We start from the raw sequence: 27996 nt of genomic DNA, 5'->3' as shown, positions 1-27996 counted from the left end.
CCTCTTGCTCAGGTCTTCTTGTTGTTCTTAGACTTGCGAAATATGGTCTTAATCTCCTCCGTGGCCATCTCCTGCCAGTTGTCCCTGAAGGGAGAGAGGTTAGAGTTAGGACTCAGCATCCCCAGGATTTTATGGGCCAGGGTTGCACTTGCCATTTTAATAGGACTTTCAATTGTTTTTTAAAGAGCTATGGAACACTATACACTATCCAGATTTGTTTTGGATGTCTGAATGTTGGCTGTTCACTACCCACTGAGCATTGTTCGGGCTATTACACGTCTAAAATACGTCTTAACGGCTAGGCTAAAACCGGGTTATATACTGGTCTAAAAGTGAAAGTTTTTTCAACGTCTATTCTTAGCCTAGAAGTTGATTAGCTGTTTTTTCAGCGTCTATAAATAGACTGTCTATATTATAGCTGTTGAAATAATGTCTATAATATAGACGTCAATATGTAGACACTTATAACACCGCTAATCAATGTCTAGGCTAAGCCTAACTAAACTTAAATTTTTAGACCAGTTATAAACCGGTTCTAGACGACTATGGCTCACTGCTAAGGAAGTTTTTGCTTTAGGAAAGTTCATAGAGAAGGCTGTGTTGCAGAACGATGTATCCTTAACTCACAGCCTGGACAATCAATATGTTTATGTATTGTGTTTGTGGTGCATTGTGGTGTATGTACATTATGTGAGTGTCTTCTTGTAAGCCAGTGTAGTGCTCTGAATTTTCCTTTACTATCTGTCAAAGTAGCTAACAGCCAAAATCAGAGTCATTGTAGAGGAGAACCTGCAGTTACGGCTCTGGTTGGATCTGGTCATATAGGCCAGGAGGTACACTCTGATTGGACATCATTACTCTGTGCTCTTAATATTGTTGTAAATAAACCACAGTAATGATGTGGTTGTACAAGCTGTTGTCCACATTGTGTTCATATAATGTCTGTTGCTCAGGTACATTACCATATTGTTTATCTACACTATATCAAATGCCAATAACGATGCAAGTCTGGACATTTGAAAATATGGTTTGGATTCTGGGTTTAATTTAGTCACTGAATGCATCCTGATATGATGTAATAATCCAAATACACCACTGAAATGACAAGTGCAATTCTCTGCCATTTGGACGTATACAGGTACATTCATTAAATGTGTATAACAAACAACACTGCAGCAGAATGATAACCACAAAACAAAAAGAAAAGAAGGCTCTTTGATAGAAAACGTCACAGGCGGAAAAACTGCCACCAATTTTGGAGAAAAAAAAGAATGAAACAGAACCAGGCACAATGAAAAATGAATGACCTAAATGAAGAGGACCTCTCCCAGGAAAAAAAGATAAATCTGCTTTGAAATATGTAGAAGGTGATGAGATCAAGAGATTAATGAGATAAGTAGATCAAGAGGCAAATAATGGAGATCATAGACACGTGTGTCTATGTGTGTGCATTTGAACGTGTGTGTGTGTGTGTGTGTGTGTGTGTGTGTGTGTGTGTGTGTGTGTGTGTGTGTGTGTGTGTGTGTGTGTGTGTGTGTGTGTGTGTGTGTGTGTGTGTGTGCGTGCGTGCGTGCGTGCGTGCGTGCGTGCGTGTGTGTGTGTGCGTGCGTGCGTGCGTGTGTGTGCTTGCACACTGTGGGGGAATTTCTGTGTGTGCGTGTGTTTGTAAATTCAGATGTGCCTCTGTATGTATGCATGCGTGTGAGGGGGTGAGTTTGTGCGCACACTGTGTGTGCGTGCGTGTGTGTGTGTGTGTGTGTGTGTGTGTGTGTGGGGGGGGGGGGGCATGTAGAGCTTCAGCTTAAAGATTCTGACTGATTAAAAAAGCCACAACACCACAAGTCACATCGCTGCATCTACCACAGCTACATGTTCACCACAACACCAGCTAGCTACCTCCTATTTTTGGACTGAGAGAGAAAGATTTTTCTCTGCTTTCTCTGCTTTCCTTCTCCTGTAAGCAGCTATATCTTCAGGGCTCAGTCCATGGTTGTCTTCCCTAAAGTAACATTCACAGAGTTCTTATTTATAGTAAATCATTAATTTAATTACACGCTGCAATGTTCAATAATGCAACAGCAGCTGCAGTCAGGTGATCATTGTTAACATAAATTAGAAAGTGTTAACAGAGAGGTGTTTGTAAGACAACTACTAATATGTACACCTTGAATTTAAACCCACTCTATTCAAACATAGTACTACTACTACTACTACTACTACTACTACTACTACTACTACTACTACTACTACTACTAATACTAATACTAATAATACTAATACTAATACTAATACTAATACTAATAATAATAATAACAATAATTGTCATCATCATCATCGTCATCAGCTATAATTCTGACATGACTATTTGCTGTAAAACAAGACAATATCAGTAAGGGGATGCATGCTGATTCCAATAATTAGTCTCTCACAAAACAAATGACCAGTGCAAAAACAAAGAGTAAATGTGTATTGAATTCTTACCCTGGTTTGATAGATGGAGGTTTTGGCAAAGGTTTTGTAAAGTCTGCTTTTCCAACTAGCCAGTATGTTTCTTCAATGCCTTTACCCTGAAAACATAACAAATAAAAATACAATTAAACCCATCATAAATTTTATCCAAAAAGTCGGTACACAGTATCTCTATAGTGATTAAACAAAACGGGTGTTTCAGATTTTTCATATTCCATCCGGATTGGCTGAGATCGGCTTCTGAAGTTTGCAGGAGTTGTCTACACATCATGCAAACCGGTACACATTATCTCTATAGTCGAGTGATCAAGAAGGTCCCTTCCGATTTTTCACATTCCAGCCTGATTGGCAAATTCCGAACATTGCTGGCCCACAATAACCTACCTGACCTGGCGGAGACCTGTGCTCCTTTTTCTAGTTAGTATTTATTTTTGATGTTAGTCCCCGTTTACTCAAAATCACACTCATTGAATCAAGATCTAGTCTCATCCTGTTTTCAGTTTTGAGAGGTGTGAGAGTGAGAATCATCTCCCACTTTATGAATAAGGCATTGAGATAAGAGGATTGCAGACGCAGAGATAATCTTACCTTCAGCTCAGTTTTGCCCCTGACCTCTATCTTATAACCAGTATTGAGAGAACGGAGGATGTTCACAGTGCTTATATTCACATGGATTCTATAAGCTGAGGGAGAAACAAGAAGTCTTTGTGAAAAAACAACAACAACAACAACAAAACATCCCAATGTAGAATGGGACTAATGAACATGGAATATGGAATTTGATATGACATATGGCACATGAAACAGAGCATAGAATATAATTCATATTATGAAGGAGAAGAGAAGAGAAGAGAAGAGAAGAGAAGAGAAGAGAAGAGAAGAGAAGAGAAGAGAAGAGAAGAGAAGAGAAGGGAAGGGAAGGGACGGGAAGGGAAGGGAAGGGAAGGGAAGGGAAGAGAAGAGAAGAGAAGAGAAGAGAAGAGAAGAGAAGAGAAGAGAAGAGAAGAGAAGAGAAGAGAAGAGAGGAGAATAAAGGACAGGAGGAGACAGAACAGCTCAGAACAGAAGAGTATGTAGGAGACTCACGCAGCCCAGTGGATTCCATACGAGAGGCCGTGTTGACGGTGTCTCCAAAAAGGCAGTACCGAGGCATGGTCAGACCCACCACCCCGGCTACACAGGACCCTGCAGATATATATATGGACCAATTTGAGCTAATCGGTAGCAAAGTGACGAATAACCACTGGACCTTTTTTCTCAAATTACTCTAAAATCACTGAGGCCTTTTGGAATGAGGGAAAAGTTGCTGTGAACATACAGGTAACACCAACAGAAGAAAACATAGGCATATGGATGCATAACAAATCAAAACATGATGAACAGCTGCGGCACACTTCCGTTCCTCTCCCTGATTCACCACACCTGAACTGCATATTGATTCACTAATTACTGGAGAAAATCACAGATGACACCACAGATTGTGGTGATTGGTTTGATTGGGGCGATGGGGCAAAGGGAAGTAGGGTTAAATGCCAGCTTACCAAGGTTTGCACTCAACAGCCTGAGTCGAATAATGACTTCACATTAACATATCCATAACCATAAAACAGCAAAAGAGGCCAAACTCTGCCTTCAGGTGAAGACTTACAGGGCTGAAACCTATTTTGTTATTTTCTGATTAAATGCCAGCTAAGAAAAGGATCCCAACCTGAATGCATCCCTATGCGTATCCTGACAGGTACATCAGGCATATGGCGCATCTGAAAGCTTCCCACTGAACTGAGGATGTTCAGAGACATGTTGGCGATCTCTGCAGCATGCTTGTTGCCATTTCTCTTAGGTAGACCTGATGCCACCATGTAAGCATCACCAATGGTCTCCACCTACAGGAAACATGGACATAACAAAGTCAAAGAGCATCATTAATCACTGAATTACTCTATAAACCCTATGCATTTCTATAGCACCTTTATCCAAAGCGTCTATGTGTGTTGCATAAAGTACTCATTCACACACACATTCACATGCTGATGGTGGAGGCAGCCCTGCAAGAAACAAACCTGATAATACAGCAACACACCACTTATAGTGTATACTCAGTGCAACTTAACTAACTTACACATACAGGATACATGTACAGTACTGTCAATGCGCCTGGTCATTAAAGTGATGCTAATTCAGATCATAAAAGTGATCCAATACATGAAGGCAACATTGCTGACTGTATTCAAACAGCCACATGCCAATTATGTTATTGACTACAGTAATTAAACTAGCATAAACATGTTTTTAAAAATCCTTGACACACATTATTGTTTTTCTGCAAATACATGTTCACTGAACTATCCTGAACTTTCGATCGACTGTTGTACTGACTTTCTTATCATTTAAATTAAGTTTAATAGGTTGTTTCAAAGTGCAGTAGACTAAAGCCTAACTAAGACATTCTCAGATTTGTTTATATCTCATAAAATACAATCTCCATAATCCTCAAATACAAAATTAACCAATCAATAGGCAGTGATATAATGATCCCAGTGTGTATTATTAGTACCTATCTACTTACCCATTATAGATGGGTGAAAAAAGAGGGGTTGGTGAGTTGTGAGAAGAGATTATAATGACAATGATTATAATCAAATATACTTTGCAATACCAAGCATACAAGCTGACCTTGTAGACATCATGGTTGCTGAGGACAGCGTCAAACAGGGTGTAGAGGTCATTCAGGAGGTCGACCACCTCGATAGGGTCGCTGAGCGAGGAGATGGTGGTGAAGCCCACGATATCGCTGAAGTAAATGGTCACGTGGTCAAAGTACTCTGGCTCCACCGTGCCGCCTGTCTTCAGAGCCTGTGCCACAGAGCTGCAGAACAGAGAAGGGACAAATGCATGTTTACATCTGTACATGCAGTGGTTAAAGGGTAAGACCACTTTGGTAGAGGTTTGGGTTGTGTAGTTACCTTGCCATGATGTAACCCCAAAGGTGGGCAAGAAATCAAAAATAATTGCTCCATTGTTTAGAAATTGATAATTCAAAATATGCTCCTCATTGACTTGCATTGTACGGTAAAACAGCTCTCAAAGTCACTCTTTTAGCACATAAATGAACCCAAACATAGCTGATTCAGGCAATATAGAGCATCACCAAACCCAGTACTGTTCGTTTCTTTTATAAAAATGTCAACTTCCTGTTGATTTTACTATTTGAAGATCTGGATCCGGATCCAGTCCAGGTTTTCTACTTATTAAAAATGGCAAAATCAACAGGAAGTTGACATTTTTATTTAAAAAAAAAACAGTACTGGGTTTGGTGATGTTTTATATTGTCTGAATCAACTTTGTTTGCGTTCGTTTATGTGCTAAAAGAGTGACTTTGAGAGCTGTTTTACCGTACAATGTAAGTCAATGAGGAGCATATTTTGAATTATCAATTTCTAATCAATGGAGCAATTATTTTTTATTTCTTGCCCACCTTTGGAGTTACATCATGGCAAGGTAACTACACAACCCCAACCTCTACCAAAGTGGTCTTGCCCTTTAAGTAAAAGTATCAATACTGCAGTGTAGAAATACTCTGTTACAAGTAAAAGTCCGGTAAATAGAAATTACTTGAGTAAAAGTACAAAAGTATTGGCATCAAAATATATTTAAAGTACCAAAAGTAAAAGTACTCATTATGCAGAATGTTCCATTTCACAAGTTCAACATGTATAGAAATCTTTTGAAAATAGCAGATCTACAAGCTCACAATGCGTCGCATTGCGACGCATTGTGAGCTTGTGGATCGGCTATTTTCAAACTGTAATATAGGGCTGAAGTGGTGTTTTGTAATAATAATCTAAATCTGCAAAGTAACAAGTAACTAAAGCTGTTAAATAATTGTAGTGGAGTAAAAGTACAATATTTGCCACTGAGATGTAATTGAGTAGAAGTAAAAGTAGTGAAACTGGGAAATACTCCAGTAAAGTAAAAATTCCTCAAAAGTGTACCTAAGTACAGTACTTGAGTAAATGTATTTAGTTACTTTACACCACTGTGTACATGTGTGTGGTATAATTTTGTGTGTGTGTTTGTGCGTGTGTGTGTGTGCGTGCGTGCGTGTGTGTGTGTGTGTGTAAACTCACGGTGGTAGCATCTCGGCTAATAGTTTTTCGGTCCTCTGTTTCTCCACCTCCAGCTCATCGGTTCTCTCTCTGATCAGGTCCTCCAGGTTGGAGCTGTATTGTTCCAGCATCCGCAGCATGGAGTCAATGATGTTGGTCTTCTTACCCTTGTTGATGATCTTGAACTGGTGGGACAAAAAGACAGGACACGATCCCTCAAACACTTTAGACACCATTATATGCATTACAAAATTGGGGTACGGTCATATTTAAACTCTTTTGATTTATTTGGACATTTTAGGAACTATTTCACAAGCAAACTATTTACAATAATGGAGCGACTGAGCAAAACATGTTATACTGTAGCTATTATAGCACTAATGCTACAGTGGAGTCAATAGAGGTTGCGCATCAACAATGGATTTTCTTGTACATATCTCTTATTTTTCATACCAGTAACCTGTAAGCTGATTGTATGACGTTCTGTACAGTAGTGTATATCTGTCTGTCTCTTATATGTCATCATGATTTGTGTGCGTGGGAACTCATTTTAAACAAGCTTAGTGCTTTATGAGCTATCCAGTTTAGTAGACCTTGTATTGTGAATTGTACTTCAATGTACTGTTTATCATGTCTCACTAAATAATGTACATCAATCAATCAATCAATCAATCAATCAATCAATCAATCAATCAATCAATCAATCAATCAATCAATCAATCAATCAATCAATCAATCAATCAATCAACAATGGATTTTCTCAGTGGAGAGCTAGACCCAAAATCCAGTATACACATCAAAAGTAGGAATTGAAAAAAATCCCAAAAAGGGCAGTGCTCTGATGAAGGCTCATAGCCCAGACCCTGATGCTAGACAGGAGGGTGTATGTGGAGGGCAGCCATTCAGGAGTCCCGAGTTGGTGTCGGCTAGTCCGCACTCTTGCATCGCATCACATTGCAGCACTAATGCAATGCATGCCATAACCTCATTATTAGCAGTATGTTGGGCATGTTAGTGTGATCTTAAAGGGATACTTCACTTTCACATAAAATAAACATTAAAAATATATATTAAAAAAATGAAAGAAGTTATGGCAAAATTAAGGCCCCCTCACACATTAGTAGGACACTCTAATGCGTGAGGGGGCATAGGCGTGAGGGGGCATAGGTCATGGGGCCATGAATTTTCCATTACTTTTTTCATTTATTTTTAATATATTTTTTAAATGTTTCCCCGACCCGAAAGTGAAGTATCCCTTTAATCTCTCAAGAACAGATTCAGAGATGCGCTACTGAATCTGCCGGGAGCCCTGTTCAGAACGTGTGAGCGTTGGCCTACAAGTGGGCGTGCCTTCAGACCAGGAAGCAGGCAGCGCTTTACCCAATCAAATGTATAGTGGGCGGGATTTACATCTGTGCGTTCGCTTCCCACTGGAAACAAACCCAAACTCATTTGACAATAGCGTCCTCGGAGCCGACAAAACCACGGAAAGTTAGTAACATTTGAACTTGTTCTTTCATCATAGAAAGAAGTGGGCTTATAACCAAAACAATCCATGTTCTTTGGGAGAAATGGTGTTAGTGTTCAGTGGAGAAATATTGTTAGTGGGAATGAAAACATAAGCGCACCACCGGAAGTGGAGGGCTGAGGGTAGAGACCAAACGCCGGTTTCCAGTCAGCGTCGGTCTATTTAATCACTCCCCCCAGAGTCAAATGCAAAAGTGAAAAACGCTGGGGGCGCTGTTTTTCCTTTTTATTTGACAATGGGTTCCCAAATTGGTGTGCTGTAAACACACTCAATGTCTGTCTCAAACTATTCATTCCTGGGCAAAATGTTTTCCAGATTAACACATTTTCATGTATAATATAATAAATGTAATAATAATAATAATAATAATATAATAATGTATAATAATAATTAAAATACATGTATGTACAATAATGTGAAATATTAAACTAGGTATCATAATATATAAATGTATATATATTTAAGCTATTTAACAACAATGACCTGCTTCATACTCATACATTCATATTTGCACATCGGAACATCCCAGTTCAACCGCAGTCCTTATGCAAGGGATAATTGTCAGCGCGCTGGTCGTTGTTGAAAAAGAACCCCTGACAGGATAATCAAACACAGAGGAGATAGCCGAGGTGTTTAATCATCCTGAAGGGGGTTATTTTAAACAACGACCAGCGCACTGACAATTATCCCGCTTATTACACGGCTACTTACTAAATTGATTAATACATTGACCCAAAAGTAAGTATTTCCTTGCTTACGGCAATGAAATTATTCCATAAGTGTTGCGCTGGGCGGACACGGTCGCCTCGGAAAACAAGGACGTGTTGATCAAATAGAATACATTTTCGGTTACTGCATTGTCTATTTCTCGCTTCAAATGTTTTCAAAAACATTCTGGAGAGCAACGTTTAGTTGTAAATGACATGGTGTGTTTGTGTACTGTCATGTTGGATTCAGCATAAAATCAAGCAGCGCAGGTTGATATGAGCAGGTGCTCTGAGTCTTTGATTAGACAGGTTGATATGAGCAGGTGCTCTGAGTCTTTGATTAGACAGGTTGATATGAGCAGGTGCTCTGAGTCTTTTATTAGACAGGTTGATATGAGCAGGTGCTCTGAGTCTTTGATTAGACAGGTTGATATGAGCAGGTGATCTGAGTCTTTGATTAGACAGGTTGATATGAGCAGGTGCTCTGAGTCTTTGATTAGACAGGTTGATATAAGCAGGTGCTCTGAGTCTTTGATTAGACAGGTTGATATGAGCAGGTGCTCTGAGTCTTTCATTAGACAGCGGTCTGTTATTGAGCTCATCGGTCATTATCAAGAAATTACACACAGCTGAATTCAGCGATTGACCAATCAGAATCAAGCATTCAACCAAGCTGTGTAATAAACTGTTATAGGGTCTTGACTGACCTGATCAAAGATCTCATCAAAAGCAGGCCTGCGGTCAGGGTGTTCACTCCAACACTGCTTCATCAGCTGGATGCACTCTAGTGGAGCTTGGTCTGGGGCCACAGTAGGCCGACACATAGGAGGAGGCTTCTTCACCTTGCGGATGATCTCTGGTGAACATTGGAAAGTCGGAACGTTACTTGCATGGTGGAAAAAGTACTCACATTCTTTACTTAAGTAAAAGTACCAATACTGCTATCTAGAAATACAAGTAAAAGTCCAGAATTCAAAATTTACTTGAGTAAAAGTACAAAAGTATTGGCATCAAATTGTACTTAAAGTACCAAAGGTAAAAGTACTAAAATATTTGAAAATAGCAGATCGGCTATTTTCAAATAGCCTAGGTATAAAATAGGGCTACAGTGTATGTTTCATAACATCATAATTTATATCTGAAAAGTAACTAGTAACGAAAGTTTTCAAATAATTTCAGTGGAGTAAAAGCACAATATTTGCCTCTGAGATGTACTGGAATTAAATGCACACTGCCAACCAATTGAATTCAGTTTTTACATCAGTGGCAGGAGCACTGGTTGACATCCTCCCCACATTGTGTTCATGGGAAGGTTACCGTTCATTCAACACCAGTTGTTGATGAAAACACCTACATCAGCCTGAGTGAGAGAGCAGATTAAGCACAGAGCTCTCAAGCATCCGCACATGGTTATCTGGTAACAAGTTGTCCCCATACATATGGATAAGACAGAGAGGACATAAACACATGGCCCACCATTAGAGTGGAGGTGAGAGGAGAGGTCATCTGGTGGTTCTCAACCTTTTCAGGCCACGACCCCTCAAAATAATCATTATTTGAACTGGGGACCCCCCACCCTGACAAGCACTTGGAATTGTAGGAGTTGAGGCATTACATTTAGTTTGACTCGGTTCCACAGATAATTATTGTGAAAATAGCCCCGCCCCCCCCCTTAAATTGTCACTTCACTGTCATCTGGGGACCCCCCCCGAAAATCATGTGGGGACCCCTCCTGAGCGTCCCGACCCACAGGTTGAGAACCACTGCTCTAAATATCTGGGCAGTGAACTGGAAGTAGCATGGCCACGTACAGTGGTAGGAAAGATGGATGGTAAAACCACATGTTTTGATGAAATATCTGGTGACCACAATGGTAAAATGTCACCTGGAAGATTGTTTGGTTACTTCATGGTTCTGCGGGCTTCAAAACATCTAAAACACTAGTTTTAGACAACTCCAAACAAACAGGGTGGGCTGAACTTGGGTCATGTTGATACAAGTTGTTTCCAACAAGTCGGTGGGCTTCGGGTGGAAAACAGAGCTACAATCAAAACTCAGTTTAATTGAGTAGTTCATCCCAAAAAAATATTATTTTCTATCAATTACACACCCCGTGAAGCATTGAATTCATGGATTTTTTTTTTGTTGTTGTCGCATTCCTAAGCCAATAATTTGATCTCCGGTAGGAGACTCAAAGAGTCTCCTTAGAGTCTCCTACCGGTGACATTAGAATCTTTCCGCCGGTAATCAAATTATTGGCTCAGGAATGCGACAACAACAAAAAAATCTCCATGAATTCAATGCTTCATGGGGTGTGTAATTGATAGAAAACAAGTCATATTTTGGGTGAACTACTCCTTTAATATACTGTCATTATTAATAACACTGATCCTGAATACCTGTGTAAACTGTTCTCTCTTCATTCAGGCAGGACACCTGTTACACCAGATGCATTATAGCTAAAGTGTGCCTGGAAGTGTATGCGTTCAGGGCAGGCACTATAGACTGGGACACACTGCCTTTAGATATCAAGCTAATCTGTAGCAAGATTCATTTGAAAAGGTCAAAAAATGGCTGCTAGAAACTGTGCCATTGTATTAAAAAAAAATATTTCTTGTGAGTCAACATGCACAATATAGACCCTCCAGAAAAACGTGGGCAAAAATCCTTGATTATGCGGGCTAAAATCCTTGATTTTGCGATGAAATATGCGGTTTTTTTTGCAATTTTATGCGGTGAAATTGCGGGAAGTTGCGAAATATGCGGAAAGTTGTGAAATAGGCCTATGCGGCAATATGCGATATGCGAAAAGTTGCGAAATATGTGAAAAGTTGCAAAATATGCGATGCGAAGCACATATTATGCGATGCGCATATTATGCGATGCGATGCGCATATTATGCGATGCGCATATTATGCGATGCGATGCGCATATTATGCGATGCGATGCAGCCTTTTTGAAAAAACGTTACCCCCACATAATTATGTGCCATTTTGATGATTATGTGGTAAATTCTGCAATCGCATAATCGCATTTTTCTGGAGGGTCTAACAATAGCAGCACCCAACTCTGAGCTGAATGGAGCACAACCTTAATTAGTATAGCATCATTAGTAACACCTATAAAGGAAGTAACAACTATTTATGTCAATATGGCTACCATGAAAAGGGTCTATTCAGTCAGTTCAGGTCCAGTTAATGTTGTAAAGCATGCATAAGCTAAGCCTTACACCAAAGGACATTTCAACAATTTCATTGTGGCATACACATTTCCCATTGTCGGAATAAAATCACAACTGTTTTGCTTGTGCCATGGTGACACTGCTCCCCAAGCTTTGCTAAATCATCATCATTTAATGTTATCCTAAGTCCATTGTCTTATGAATGAAATCTTTATTTTGAACATGTCAAAATGTAGGCAACAAAGTAAAAAAAAAAAAAAGTGTTTTTCTTAACATTATGCTCAACTTAAGTTCAATGACGTGAACCTTGTCAACAACCAATAAGTGCGCTCTCTCCAGTGCCAAACAGGTAGCATGGAGCAAACAACAACGGCTCTATTCACAGCAGCCATATTTCCTCCGAGGTGGAAAGACTGGTGATGCGAGGTTACAGCAGCCATACTATGAAGACATTCACAGGTGTTACCAATGATACTAATGAAGGCTCTGTTCCATTCATGGTCAAACAGAGTCAGGGTGCTGATATTGTGCATGTTGGCTCACTGGAAACACTGCTACACCAGCGGGTCTAAAGTTGGGGTCCAGGGACCCTCATGGGCTTCCAAATGGCCCCTTACGGGTGTGTAACTCTGAGAGTGTACAAATGGAAACAAATGGACCCGTAATTTGTACACTCTCAGAGTTATGGGGGTCGTGGAAACCACTGTGCTACACTAAATGTAACAGAGCCTTCATTAGTATCATTGGTAACACCTGTCAAGGAAGTGATAATATGGCAGCTGTGCATAGAGCACCTTCCCATGAACTAATTCATCTGTGATGTAGTACCTCTGATTTGTCACTAGATGGGGCGCTTCCCCAATATTCCATGTGGTTCAATGTTCGAAATGAAACTCAAAAAGTGTGTTGAAAAATAACATACTGAATCAGTATTTTTCAACATACTTTCTAATTCCATGCTAATTAGGTATTACTGATTAGTATATAGCATAGTATAGGCCATAGGGACACGTGATTTCGGACTCAGCTCCTTGTTGTCTTGCAAATAATGACCCTGCAAAATCTCAAGCTTTACTAAATCTTATAGTGGCTGACAAATTGTCTGTAGATGTGAATTAAAGTCTTTTAGAGCAGTGGTTTTCAACCTTTTTCATGCCAAGGACCCCTAAATTGATATACATTTGGCCACGGACCCCCATCTGAAAATGTTTTGTGCCAGGGACCCCTCAGAAGCAAAGATTTCAGTTAAAAAATGTTGCTTTAAAAAGCATATATTCAAAGATATGCACACATTTTCAAGATCTTTCAAAAATGGCAGATCTGCAACTGCAAGCTCATAGCGAGCTTGTATATCTGATATTTTTGAATAGCCAAAGCTAAGTGGTTAAAATGATTGAGACGCTATGTTAGCTAATTTAGCTGGGGACCCCCTGGTACCCCCCCCAAGGACCACTGGTGGTCCCCGGACCACTGGTTGAGAACCACTGTTTTAGAGGTATTACAAAAGTATCTTCAAAGTCTTCTAGGGTGAGAGGGTGTCAGACTTTTAAAAGTCTTCAAAATCTTTTCGAAGTGGTGATTTCTTTCAATGATACATTTCTGTGCAGTTTATTGCTTTATAGGTAGATAATAGAGAGACCGAAGGGCTGAGGGAGACAACTACCTGGTCTCTAGTCAGAAACAAACCAGGGAAGTTGCGACAATTTCACAGTAAATTAAATTTGTACACTCTCTGAGTTAATTTACCAAACATTTTACTGTGTATGTGGTCAATGCTCCAACCGGTCATTCCATTATGATGAATTCTCTGTGGCAGGTCACACCTACCCTCAGGCTGTAGCCCCAACATGCAGTAGGGTGGTCCTCTAACAACCACCTCTTGGAGTATGATGGCGAAGCTGTACACATCTCCCTTACAGGTCCCTTTACGGGAGATCTCTGGGTCCCGCAGGAACTCTGGAGCTGTCCAAAACTGATCTGTGAGCAAAGAAGGTGAGCAGAAAATAGATTCAGAGTGAAAAAAAAGAACAAAAAAATACTTCAACTGACATGCCAAGGTAACTATTAACTATGGACAGTTTCTGTAATATCTATCTACAAATTCACATAAGTGTGTGTGTGTGTGTGTGTGTGTGTGTGTGTGTGTGTGTGTGTGTGTGTGTGTGTGTGTGTGTGTGTGTGTGTGTGTGTATGCCTGCATGTATGTACGTACGTACGTACGTACGTACGTACGTACGTACCTACGCACATATATATGTATGTATGTATGTATGTATGTATGTATGTATGTATGTATGTATGTATGTATGTATGTATGTATTACCTTCGTATCGCGGTTCTTCCCGAGGAGCTTTCTGGGACTCCAGCAACTCATTGAAGCCATAGTCTGTGATCTTCAACACAAAACGTCCGTCTACCACGCAGTTACGAGATTTTAATCTGCCATGGGGGAATTCTCTATGGTGTAGGTATTTCATACCCTGGCAGGGCAGTAACATAAATGATTTTGTTGTTTATTACCGTGCATGAAACGTTTGTGTAAACTTATGCTGTAGCTGATATTTTTGAATAAAATTATGAACAATGTTTCTGATCGTGTGGGCCTTGAAGAACAGATGATGCAGACTTCGTGAAATGGATGTCTTGTTCTGAAGCCAATGACTGTTCAAGGGCCAATCAATGGACAGCTTACCTTAATGAGATCAAGCAGCAGTGAAGACTTGAACATCCAATCTAATTTCACATCCTCATTCCTCAGCAGATCTTGCAGACTGCCTCTCGAGCAATGCTCCGTTACGACCGCAAACTCTGGAGAGTCCTGGAAGAACCCAAGGAATGGGTTCACGTTCTCATTTCTCAGGTCCTTCATCTAGGGAAGTAAACAAACAAACACAGTGAATTGATCACAAAAGGAAAATGGTGACAGTGCATTTCTTCAATATAGAAACCTATCCATTGAGTGTGATAGTGAAAATCCATTCAATTATATTTGATCCTTACAGGTACACAGCTATGTGAAACATGACAACTGTCACATAAAACATTAAGCGACCTGCTGGTCAAGTATTAACTAGAGATTTAGAGTCCTAGTCAGTCACCATAATACAGCACTTCCATTTATAACTTCCTATGTCTGGTGGAAAACAAATATTAATCTTCCCAGCCGAATCCTGGGTGTTACATTGGTGCTGTGACCCGGTTCGGGTTTCCTGGTGGAGGGAGGTCAAAAGGGTGTGAGTGTAGCAGTAGTAAATGGTGCATTTATATAGCATATTTATCCAAAGCGCTTTACATAGATTGTGAATTACATTCACCCATTCACACACACATTCATACACCGATGGCGGAGGAAACCATGCAAGGCACCAACCTGCTCATCGGGAGTAATTAGGGGTTCAGCGTCTTGTTCAAGGACACTTCTACACTAACTCTGGGGGAGCCCGGGGACGAACTGGGAACCTTGTGGTTCCCATCCGGCCGCTCTATCGGCCACTCTACCCCTGAGCCACAGCCGGCAAAAGCATGCCCAATACCCTAATATCTCCCCCGGTCAAGGGAAGATTCCTCTTTAGGCTAGTGGATAAGATATTGGATATGTGGCAGACCAGGGTTCGGGTCCCGGGCGTTACACACATATATACTATCGATAGATAGATAGATAGATAGATATACTGTATCAAGAGCCCTGCATATGGAGGCATAAAATGCCCATCAGCTATTGTAACAAAAACATTTATCCTTGACCTTGGATGCAGAATGCTGAAACACTATGTTGGTACTAAGCCCCTGTATAAAGTTTCATTCAAATCGGAGCCAGAACGAAGGCGGTAGAATGATGGCAATCTTTTTTAAATTTATTATAAGAATGTTCTTGACCTCTGACCTTGACTTTGGGCGGTATTGTATTCCTCTAAAAATCGATCTCATTTGGAGCAAGAACACAGTTCTGGAGTAAGATCAAAGAAATGTTACTTTACCTTTGTAAAAATCCTGGCAGTGCTCTGCTTCACTTCCTTGAATTGTCCCTCCTTAAACTTCTTCAGCCACACCCAGTCACCCTGGGAGAACAACACCACAGTTAGGAAAACATAGACAAGCTTTTGACCTTAACCTGAATGATTGTCTGCTACACTGTCTGCTATACTGGTAAAAAAGTATTGCAGACTAGTGGAGCAGGGCTCAAGGTAGATACCCCAAGAGGTATGAAAAAGGTAGTGCATGCACATCCGTGGCCCAGGTGCAAGGCATACCCCAAGAGGAACACAGTAAAATCTGCAGTGAGAATTTAACTCGGAGATTGTGCAAATGTAATAATAGAGTTACAAATGGACATTCACACTGACGTCTGTGTCAGTTGTAATTCAAATGTGACTCACCTCATACACAGCTATGTTACTTGTTCCATTTGCTGAATGAGTGCTGTTCGCAGAGTTGTCTCCAGACTTCACGCTATTCCCCTCGATTGCACTCTTAGACTCTGAATGATCTAGTTTCTGCGGGACAGCAGAAACAAAGAGTATACGTATAATCATGAAGCCTTTGGTTCATACAGTACCAACTGTGTAGTAAGTGTTAGAAAGACAAAGCAGACTCACAATTTGAATTACTGACATCAAAACTGTCTGTTTGCAATCACCATGACTATGTCAGTATTCTGCTGCTTATGGGGCAACATTGCTGCCTGATCACTGGCTTTGTTATAGGGACTTATTCGATATAGTAACGTGTAGTGCTTTATAAAGAACCTGTATTTTCAGGTGGGAAAGGTTCCCAAAATATGATTTGTAATTTACAATTCTACACGTTAAACACTTTTAGAATACATAAGAACACGCTGAACCTTTTAGATGGATTCAATCAATTGCTAATTTTTGAATGGGCAGAGTAAACCAAATAGTTTGTATTTAATAACATATTTCCTCTTCCTTATTACAGAATTCAGAAGTTAAATAACATCTAACAGAAGTTGTTAGATGTTATTTGAGACCCAGTATGTGTGTGAGATGGTATTGAAGTGTTGGTGCTGCATATTAATGTTTAGTTTTTTTCTTTTAAATAAAGAACAACTGTTTTAAGTAGACCACTGGACAGTATGCTAAAATGTATTCAAACTAAGGTGCTAAAATGTAGTTTTTAAGTTAGTTTTAGACGATAGACCTAAGGGCCTTACTGTATTGCTGGTCTGGGGTTCGATAAAAGTGAGATCTTCTATGGTCAGGAGGATCCTATTAGGCCCCTTGAACATCTGCATGTGCTGGACTCTTCTCCTGCAAATCACATTAGGGTTCAGATAAGATATAGAAATTGATACAGCCAATAATTATGCATTTTCCCCAAAAGCATCTTTGTTGTAGTAGGCTACTCAATAAAAATACTTGCGCAAATCAATGAGTATGAAATAATTTCTTTCAGAATTTCATGAAAGTGCCACCAAATAGATGTATTATATTACTGAAAAGTGTTCAGAACATACAAATCTGTGTGAAAGCCTTCATTCCAATTATCCTTACAGAGGATAATTTTAGCTGAACACAAAAAACTCTCAAATAAAAATTGCCATTGATTATGCATTTATTTTCATATGTAATAATACAGGGTTGAATGTACTGTATATGCTCTCGTATTCCGTCTCCAAAGGCAGGAAAATTATCGTAAATTTTACTAGTAGAATAAGGTAATGAACAAAGGCAGTAGGGGAAAATAACACTATGGTTAATTTGCAATTTACATACACAAGAACGTATCGTTATTTACATAAATTACCTTATAAAAAGACTTAGACCGATCCCTCCTAAAGCTAGAATGACGATGACGACCAATATCACGATGACATAGGTGATCTCCACACCTAGGAGAAAGCATGATGGTGTGCGAATGAGGATGATGGATCTTACACACATGTACAGACAACAGACACATGTACAGTATGCACATCAAGTGGACATGTCCACATGTTATACTCACACATACATTTGAGATTTATCAGTAATACAAATTACAAAAGAGAACATTCAAATATTAGGGATTGAGCATATCTTTGGGACATCTAGCAAGACAAGTCTGAACAGAAATTTGCAAGATGGTGACCGTCTGCATGCAACGCACACACATGCACATGTGCATGCACATGCACAGCAGTGGTGTAAGTACATTTACTCAAATACTGTACTTAAGTACAATTTTGAGGTACTTTTACTTTACTGGAGTAGTTCCAATTGTCTATACTTTTACTTTTACTCCACTACATCTGAGAGGCAAATATTGTACTTTTACTCCACTACAAGTATTTGAAAACTTTAGTTACTAGTTACTTTGCAGATTTACTTACTAAATTATTACATTATAAAACATACATTAACCACTTAAGCCCTATTTTATACACTATTTGAAAATAGACGATCTACAAGCTCACAACGCGTCACATTGCGACGTGTTGTGAGCTTGTAGATCTGCTATTTGCAAACGTTTGAGTACTTTTACTTTTGGTACTTTAAGTACATTTTGATACCAATACTTTTGTATTGGTATCTTTTTTAACTCAAGTAAATTTAGAATTATGCACTTCTACTTGGAACAGAGTAGCCTACTTCTACATTGCAGTATTGATACTTTTACTTAAGTAAAACATTTTAGTACTTTTCCACCACTGATGCACAGTCAAATGCACGCACGCACGCACGCACACACACACACACACACACGCACACGCACACGCACACGCACACGCACACGCACACGCACACGCACACGCACGCACGCACGCACACACACACACACACACACACACACACACACACACACACACACACACACACACACACACAAACTCAAGGCCCTTTTACCTCCATTGCAGATGGCGCTGCGGTCAAACCAGCAGCTGGAGTCAGCAGCTGGTGGGGAGCCTCCTGGGAAGTGAATGGACTTTCCCGCGAGGCGAAGGTCATCCGCTCCCAGGTCCACCGTGTAGGTGCTGTACAGCCGACTCCCCGTCCTGTCAGAGTCCAGGATGACGTAGGTGGTCGTGCCTTCTCCCGCGGGGTCGACCGTGATCCTCTGGTTGAAGCCATTGAAGGTGGTGTTCCTGGTGAAGTAGGCCAGGTTGGAGGCGGACAGCCTCACGCCGGCTCTCCTGGCGTTGCTGATGGACCTGGCCAGCAGGTAGAGGCTGTTGTAAATGGTCCCAAACAGTGGGTTCACCTGCAATGCAAGGTGAGATAGTAGAAGCACACGTGACCACTGAGGATATAGCCTACAATTTACAATTTAGGCATTTAGCAGATGCTCTTAATCCAGAGCGATTTACAGTAAGCAAGGACAACGCAAGATTATACACCAAATGAATAGAAATAGTAATCTAATAATAAAGTAATACATAAGTAAACCAATAATCTAATAATAACTAATACATACGTAAACCAAGAACCTATCATCAGCCTGTACATTGAGACTATAGGATGCCAGGTCAACAATGACCTGGCATCTGTCTACATAACATGCTACAGTATCTAAGTTACATTTTAGCATTTGCATAAGCCTGCAAGGTCGTCAAGGCTAGGGCAAGTATACAGTATACCGTTTATTGCTCTGTCGGAGCGGTTTTACTGCTCTAAAGTGCACTTTCTAAAGTGCTGAATGAGGTGTAGTACAAAATGGACAGTTCCTGGACATGCCAAGGTGTGTGTGTGTGTGTGTGTGTGTGTGTGTGTGTGTGTGTGTGTGTGTGTGTGTGTGTGTGTGTGTGTGTGTGTGTGTGTGTGTGTGTGTGAGTAAGTCTCTCCTGGGCATACAGTAACTCGGGAGATATTTGTGGATGACCACGAATATCAGTAGTTGTCTGATCTGTGGAGGACGCGAGTACTCGGACAATAGTGCAACGGGTATTGCATTACAGGATGGGGCATGCATTCGCAACTTCTATGGGACCTACCTACTCGGCCAAAATACAGGCCATATAGGCCTACAGGCTTATATTATTTTATTTGTCTGAAAACATTATTTCTCTGAGGATATATCGTTCTAATGCCCCCTGCTGGACGGGGGTGGGGGTTCTGGGTGCCAGAGTTTGTTGTTTAGCCTCTGCTATAACAACAAACCCCTCTACTGCAGAGGAGCTTGTTGTTTAGCCTCTGCTATAACAACACACTCCTCTACTGCAGAGGAGCTTCTTTAGCTTTTACCACTATTTCCAGACTAACGTCAGAATGTTCATCGTTATGTCGTGTATTTTGTTTATTACAAGGTGTGTTTTTTTCTCTCCGCCGTCTCTCTTTAAAGGCATAGTTTGAATTATCCCAAAAAATATGTATTGGTCAAGGAAGGCTTACAATGAATAGTCTTCCTGAAAACACTATGAACAATTTACCTGTTCTGGCTCCATGGCAATCTGCAGCTCCTCTGAACTCCTGGCCATGTTCAATGCCTCTGTGAAGGACATGAGCTCTGAAGAAACAGTGATGGTGAGCACAGCGTCGTAGGCCTCCCGCAGCCTGCTGTCGTTCTGCAGGGGGAAGTAGGATGTGTTTGTGTAGGGCAGGCTGTAAAGGAGCGTGTCGTAGGGCACAAACACATACTGGCCCCGGGTCAGGCCCATTGCCCGGGCCTTAAGGAGAAAGTCAGCCTGCTGCTCCCCTCCAATCAGGACGGAGTGCATGCACATGATGATGACTGCAACACAGAAACAAACACAGTGGAGAGTTGTCAAGTGTGTGCGCAAGAGACAGCATAGTGTACATGTTGTTGGTGTCGGCATGTTGTTCTCATCAGTGGTGTAAAGTAACTAAGTACATTTACTCAAAGTACTGTACTTAGTAGTAGCCTGACACTCAGCCTGAATTTTCATTTCGTTTCACTCCATTATTCAGTCTGAAAGCCCTCTCAGTGCAGCCGTTTTCTGAGAAAGAGAAAATTAAAGCTTGTCCATGACCCTGAAAGACTGCCGGCACAGGATACAGTAAAGTCAAATATTTGGTCATTTCACAAAGCGTGTGTGTTGTGAATTCAGTTGACCATCCATGTGGTCCTAAGAGTCTCGTGTGTGTTTGCTCTCTGCGTCATTTCCAGTTGCCAAACAAGATGCAGCTTGTGAAATGAGTGGTAATTCTCCAGTACTTTCTGTACACCAGAGGATTGTCAGGATTTGAAAATGCAAGACTTTTTGATAAACGGCCCGGTCTGCTGCCTGGGGTTTTGTCTTGATGTATTTCTGACAAAAAAGACAATTCAGTCAGCAGCCTATAACTCACAAATGTAATTAACATATTTTTAATGACTAGAAAAGTGCACTTAGTAGAGCACAAATCTCAACCAGGACCTCCCTCTGTTTTCTGTCTGAATCATGAGATGACAATGTTGTGGGATTGTGTGCGCAAAGGGGAAGGGATTTAATAAATGTCTGTCATGACTCATGACGTCCTTATGGTGTAACCACAGTTGGAGGCAAATCTTTGAACAGTGAACACATTGAAAAGTAGTGTGGCAAGTTGTCATTATCACTAGGACATACAAAATATGTGCCCAAAATCTCTTCTGCCCGGTTCTCCTCAGTGGCTGGAGCAATTGATCTGCATTTGCACACAGCCATTGCCCATTACAATGTGCACGGAACACCGAAGGCCGTTTTTCGCTTTCCCCAAATGTCAGCTATTTATTAGCGTTTTTGTGTTCGCTGGCTCCCGGGTTGCCAAATCATGTGCTTGTTGCCACATCCGTGAAATTAGCGGTTGGGTGCTCATATCCCCCGACGGGTAAGGTCTAGTGATGTTATAACTTAAATTCCAATTCATAGTACAGGCGTAGCATAAATGGACTGGCAGGGGCAGACTGGAATCAAAAACCTGTGAATTTGAATGACATTTGGTATTTATATAAGTATGATGAATCCAAACCAGCTGATCACACATTGCCCCAGCATGATATGGTATGGGACTATACCTTTGGTTTTGCAAACCATACTCACTGCACAACATAGGTGAAATATGTGACTCCAGTGTTATGCATTTGCATCTAGGACAATCTCAGTGCTCATAAAGTTTAACCCAACCTGTTCACCAGACAAAACATCTGGATGGAATGTTTTGCTCCTGGTGGTGTCTAAAATAGCCAAACAGTGAGCACTGGAGCCACACGCTTACCGTAAGTAGGTCACCACCTGTGGTGTAAATTTGCGACCAGAAAACCTCAATGTTAATTTAACTATGAGAGTGTACAAATGTATTCAAGTAGACTGTATTGGTATGTATTGCTGTATTGGTGAACAATAAGGTATTTTTACTTTAGTGGAGTATACAATTATTTGACAACTTTAGTTACTAGTTAGGCTACTTTATAGATTTGTTGCATGAACCACTTCAGCCCTATATACATTTGAAAATATCCGATCTACAAGCTCACAATGTGTCGCGATGCAGCGCATCGTGAGCTTGTAGATCTGCTGTTTTCTAAAAAAATATATACATTTGAAAAGTTGTGAAATGGGCCATTCTGCATAATGAGTATTTACTACTTTTTGTACTTTAAGTACATGTTTGATACCAACACTTTTGTACTTTTACTCAAGTAATTTTTTTATTCCTGACTTTTACTTGTAACAGAGTATTTCTGCATTGCAGTATTGATACTTTTACTTAAGTAAAACATATGAGTTATTTTTCCACCACTGGCTACACATCGTTTATAGACAAGCTGGCAGAGACGGGCATGAGAGTGTCTGTACTTCTCCTCCCTGCTCGTCAGCTGTCCTGCTCCTGCCGGCCACAGCTGCTGGCCATATGTGACGCTGTAGGCTATACCACAACTTGCTTATTAATGGCGATATATCAATACGTCTGCGTTTAAGAAAATATAACTCCTTGATGGATGTAGCAAATATAAGGTAATTATATTAGGTAGTTATAGTTTAATATACTGTTTTTGTTGTTGTCAGTGACAGTTATCTTTGCAACATTCTACCCAAAGTTGAAAATGTTTCAACTGTGCAACCAATTGAAAACGCCAAATATGCATGGCTTAGCACCAGTGGTGGAAAGTACATTTACTTTATGTACTGTACTTAAGTAAAACATTTTGGTATTTTTACTTTACTGGAGTATTTCCAGTTTTCAATATTTTTGTCTCCGCCAGGCCGAAAGGCATGGCGAGAGAGTATGTTTTGCACCCTGTCTGTCCGTCTGTGTGTGTGTGTCCGTCCGTCCGTCCGTCCGTCCGTCCGTCCGTCCGTCCGTCCGTCCGTCCGTCCGTCCGTCCGTGTGTCCGTCTGTGAACAGGTTATCTCCGGCACTGTTGGCTTGATCGCAGCGAAACTGTGCACACACACTCCCTGGATGCCAATTCAGAACCTTTGCCCCAGATTTTTCACATGGGCCTGTTATAGCACCACCAGGAGGCCGCTTTTTGCAAAACAATTTTTTTGACAGTACTCCTACAGATTTTGTTCAAACTTCACGCAAATCGGTACACAGTATCTCTATAGTCATTACACAAAACGGGTCTTTCAGATTTTTCATATTCCATCCTGATTGGCTAAAAATGGCTTCCAAAGTTTTCAGGAGTGTTTTGAACAAAATGCCTCAAATCATGAACACAGCTTCGAGGAGCACTTTTTCTAGTTACTTCTACTCCACTAAAAGTATTTGAAAACTTTAGTTACTAGTTACTTTGCAGATATAAATCATTATATTATAAAACATACATTAACCACTTCAGCCCTATTTTATACATTGGCTATTTGAAAAAATCTCTTTGGTGGACACACAGCCTCAAGGTATACAGTCAATGATGGCACCACCTGCATACATTGACATTGACTTCGGTATCAATGGGGACAGTACAGGCCTCTCCTTATATTCAGTGGTGGAAAAAGTTCATTTTTTACTTAAGTAAAAGTATCAATACTGCAATGCAGAAGAACTCCGTAAAAAAAGTCTAGAATTCAAAATTTACTTGAGTAAAATACAAAAATATTGGTATCAAAATGTACTTAAGGTACCAAAAGTAGAAAGTACTCATTATGCAGAATGTGTGCAAATGTATAAAATGCCTAAGAAATCTTTTGAAAATAGCAGATCTACAAGCTCACAATGCGTGTGAGTTTGTAGATCTGCTATTTTCAAATGGCCGAAATGTATATACAGGGCTGAAGTGGTTAATGTACGTTTTGTAATAAATATAAATAAATCTAAATCTAAAAAGTAACTATAGTAAATAAAGTTTTCAAATAATTGTAGTGGAGTAACGGTACAATATTTGCCTCTGAGATGTAGTGGAGTAGAAGTAAAAGTACTGAAAATTGGAAAATACCTCAAAATTGTACTTAAGTACAGTACTTGAGTAAATATACTTTATTAGTTATTTTCCACCACTGCAACAGACTGAGGTGAATGTGCACAGACATTAAGACTTTGGAGGTTTATAAACGTATACTAATAAAACATGCGCTTGCAGTGAACTGTGTGTTGGCTGTCTGTCTCACTTCAACTTCAACCTCTTGCTCTCTCGTGCCCGGGTAGGGCGTGGTCCAAGTAGACAGATTATGACACTATACCTGTTCACACAGCTGCCTTAAAGTGAAATAGTAGATTATAGATTATCAGGCTGATACCCAGCATGCATTCTGTGATGAGTGGAGCTTAATAAAGGAGAAAAGAGAGACTGCAGACCTGGAGCAATTACAGTATTGCCCAGGCAGATAACATTTTAGGTGAGAAATAGGCCATGCAGTTGCTGGATATTGATTAGATTTCACATTTACAATGGCCAGTTTAAAAATATTGTTAAAGGGACAACACCATGAATAAAAATAATAATAATAATAATAATATCATATTGTTTATGTCCCTCAAACGTTTTTCAAAAGGTTTGAGCCTAAATCAAGCCTCAGATATACTCATTCCAACTAACTTCTCTCTGGCTTATAAAGCACTTTCACCTGCAATATACCACATTGTCCTGTTTGGCACGGGCGCTATTGAGCCAGTTTGTATGCATGTTATCTCCTGGTTCTGTGTGAAAAAAAGTTAAAAGAATAAGAAACTGGGGTATTTTTGGGGATAGAAGAGAGGTAGGGGAGACCAAAAACACACAAAAAATAAGAAAAAGTTCAAATTCATGGTGTAGTCCCTTTAAGAATGTTCAAGAGCATAAATACGTTTCATATCAGCATTTCTAGGCGTGGACATTGTCGACTCAAAGAAGTCTCATTTTATTTAATTGTCAAGTACTATGTGCAATTCAAAATAATTATAGCTGGCCCGGACGGTTGCAGCGTGACAGCGTGTCGCGTGTTTGAATCCCAATCCCGACGACCTTTGCTGCGTGTCACTCCCCATCTCTCTCTCTCCCCATTTCCTGTCAGACTACTGTATATTATCTAATAGAGGCAGAAAAGGCCAAAAAAGAAGAAGAAAACGTTATAGCTGATTCCCACCCAGTGTGTAACTCAGGTGGCGCTGAGTCAACAGCATGGCCATCACACTGCTTGGTGTGGGCGCTCGCTCTGTAGGGCCTCGCCCCCTCTATCATTTAGACAATTTTTTATTATCACAATTTCAAATCATGCTTTTGTTCTGCCAAAAGACATTGTTTTGGAATAAAAATCCCACAGCTGTCGTTACAGCAGCTCTCTTTCAACTTCCTTAAAGATGGGGTGCCATGATATTTTTCAACCCTAAAACCTGATCATAAGGTATTATTATTATGTAAGGATTTTTTTCAACAAAAAAAAAGTGTACAGAAATTGTTAAAATTATGTTTTTATGTGGACACGCCTCCAGTTCATTAAGTATACCTGGTTCTCACCTTAGCACCTCCTCCACCACCTTAGCACCACCCACCTGTCCTAGTCCCTCCTCCTCCTCATGCCCACACCTGTTGTGTTATGATAATGAGGGGGAGGGTATGGCTTTGTGATGTCACTAAAGCGCTGTTTCTCTATTGGCACGTTTGACCCTCAAGGTTTCAGCCTCCAGGAAGAAACTCCAAATAGTCAGAGAAGACATAAAACACCATAAAAACACCACCGGGGGGCTTTATGAAGTTCTATCAACCTCATAGACACATGAAAAACTGAAAAAGTGCAAAACCATGGCACCACCTCTTTAAAGGACCACTTCACCCATTTTCAACCTTATGTTTATACTATTGCTCTTCCATTATTAAGATGCCACCATTTCTGGCAGGTTTGGTAATTTCAAACAAGATGTCAAACTTTTGATACCTTTTTTTTTGTAATGTAAGAACAATGGCTTCTATTTCAGAATGCTAACTTTCCAGGAAGCAAAAGGCTGTAGTTTATATTAGCTTGGACTCCCCTTTGTTGTCATTGGTAGGCAGGTTTCTGAACCCTCTTCAGCCCACCAATGAGATGCAGAGTGAATGGATGGAAATTGTGCCATCTCATTATTGAGGACCAATTATATGAAGGTACGTTGAAAATGGGTGAAGTAGTCCTTTAAATGCTCATTCTTAAGGTAAATTATTTTCCCTTGTTGAGAGCCATTCACACCAAGCACGATAACTATAACTATAAAGATATCGTTTAAAAAAATCTTTACTTTAATGGCAGAGTCCACACCACAACTATAATAAATATAATTATAGTTATTGTTATAGTGCTTGGTGTGAAAGGCCCTTTACTTTGAACAGCTGTGCTGTTTTCAGCATTTCAGCAAAACGGTGGCTGTCTCATGGGTACATTTTGGACAAAGATACTGCCTTGCTAAGCGTAACCACACCACCATACGGATAATGGAAAATGTTTGCTGGAGTAGCCTATGGATACATCAATGGTTTTCCCCGTTTGGATTTAATGTGATGATGTAATGATTTTCTAATTGCTGTCTGAATTAACTTATTTTGCTGAATCAACTGCTGATTGATTTCTAAGGGTGATTTATACTTTGAAGTTCTACAAACTGTTCCACAAGCCCTGCTTAACTTTTATTTTACTTTGTATTAAGCTCTGCCACTTTGGGTCATAAAACCTCTGCCATTCTGCCTGCTCCAGGTTTGCATCGTCCCCCTATTAGTGATTAAGTGCAGGCTCTGTAACCAATCCTCACACTGAACCAATACTTAACTCTTTCTAAAATTATGCATTGTGGATTTTGTCGACTCATTCTAAGCATGGATGTATTAAAATATCTAAGTGCTACCTATGTTCTCCTGGGATCCAAGCATTTGTTTCCCATAGAGTTAAGACAACCCTCAATCTGATTCAACATTGTCACATTTTCTAGCCAACATGTCCCCTTAAATTAGTGCAGACTCACCCTTTATCCCGCCTGCAGCCTGGATTCTTCTCAGCGTGAGCTCAATCTCAGTGTCGTTTATCCCAATAGATGTTACTATACCGACAGGAAGTCCCCTATTCCTGAGAGCACTGGCCACATTACTGGCGGTATCCATCCATATATCCTCATTGGAAGACACTACCCCAACGTTGGCCCAACTGAAGAATTTTAACACAGTGAGTAAGACTTTTGTGGGAGATGGCAAAGTCCTGGCAAATGTCGGGAAGCCAACGATGCGGTCCAGTTCATAGTTGATGCAGCCATAGGAAAATATAGCCTTGTCCCAGTTCTTGGCCAGAAGCGAGGCCGCATTACAATAGCCTGGGTTCGTGGGTCCCACAAACGCATCGGCCATGTTCTCATAGTAGACAAAGGTGGTGAGAGCTTTCGAGGTCCTGCACGGCTCTTGAAGGATAATAAAGTCCATTTTCAGACGCAGATCTAAACTGGAGTCCTCATTTATTCTGCCCACGGCCAGTTTGGCTGCTGCGTTTGGTAGGGCCCGGGAGTAAATTGGGTCGCAGTTCCAGGGCCCAAGCACACCCACTTTGAATATTATACATCGGACGCAACATGGAAACGTCAAGATTCCAAGGAGAATCCATAGCATAAAATTATGCAATGGCAATGTTGCGAGATTATTCCGTCGAATCACAGGTATGCATGGATAGTTGGAAAACTCCCATAACGCCCTTTTAAAGTTTTGAGGAATATGTTGCAT

General features: G+C 40.4%; 2 protein-coding genes across 2 annotated transcripts in view; one reads left to right on the top strand and one right to left on the bottom strand.

Moving 5' to 3' along the window:
• The window catches only part of LOC308085076 (tsukushi-like), a 147164-nt gene that overhangs the window by 97793 nt on the left and 21375 nt on the right, over positions 1 to 27996 (top strand). The gene's annotated exons all lie outside the window — the stretch shown is intronic.
• Positions 9 to 27996, bottom strand: LOC308085256 (retinal guanylyl cyclase 2-like; the record flags this gene model as incomplete). The annotated part of the gene is made up of 18 exons (XM_080428334.1): positions 9 to 84; positions 2482 to 2567; positions 3058 to 3152; positions 3556 to 3654; positions 4178 to 4352; positions 5143 to 5335; positions 6597 to 6760; positions 9518 to 9666; positions 13819 to 13968; positions 14315 to 14471; positions 14684 to 14860; positions 15969 to 16049; positions 16368 to 16484; positions 17162 to 17258; positions 17755 to 17839; positions 18834 to 19188; positions 20354 to 20655; positions 27255 to 27996. 18 exons carry the CDS (start codon positions 27994 to 27996, stop codon positions 9 to 11), a joined length of 3300 nt encoding a protein of 1099 aa, XP_080284460.1.

The sequence above is a fragment of the Gymnoscopelus braueri genome, assembly GCF_963280865.1.
Source record: "Gymnoscopelus braueri genome assembly, chromosome: 5".
Classification (NCBI taxonomy): domain Eukaryota; kingdom Metazoa; phylum Chordata; class Actinopteri; order Myctophiformes; family Myctophidae; genus Gymnoscopelus; species Gymnoscopelus braueri.
Note: the sequence above shows the minus strand (reverse complement) of the source record. Positions and strands in the feature narration are given on the sequence as shown.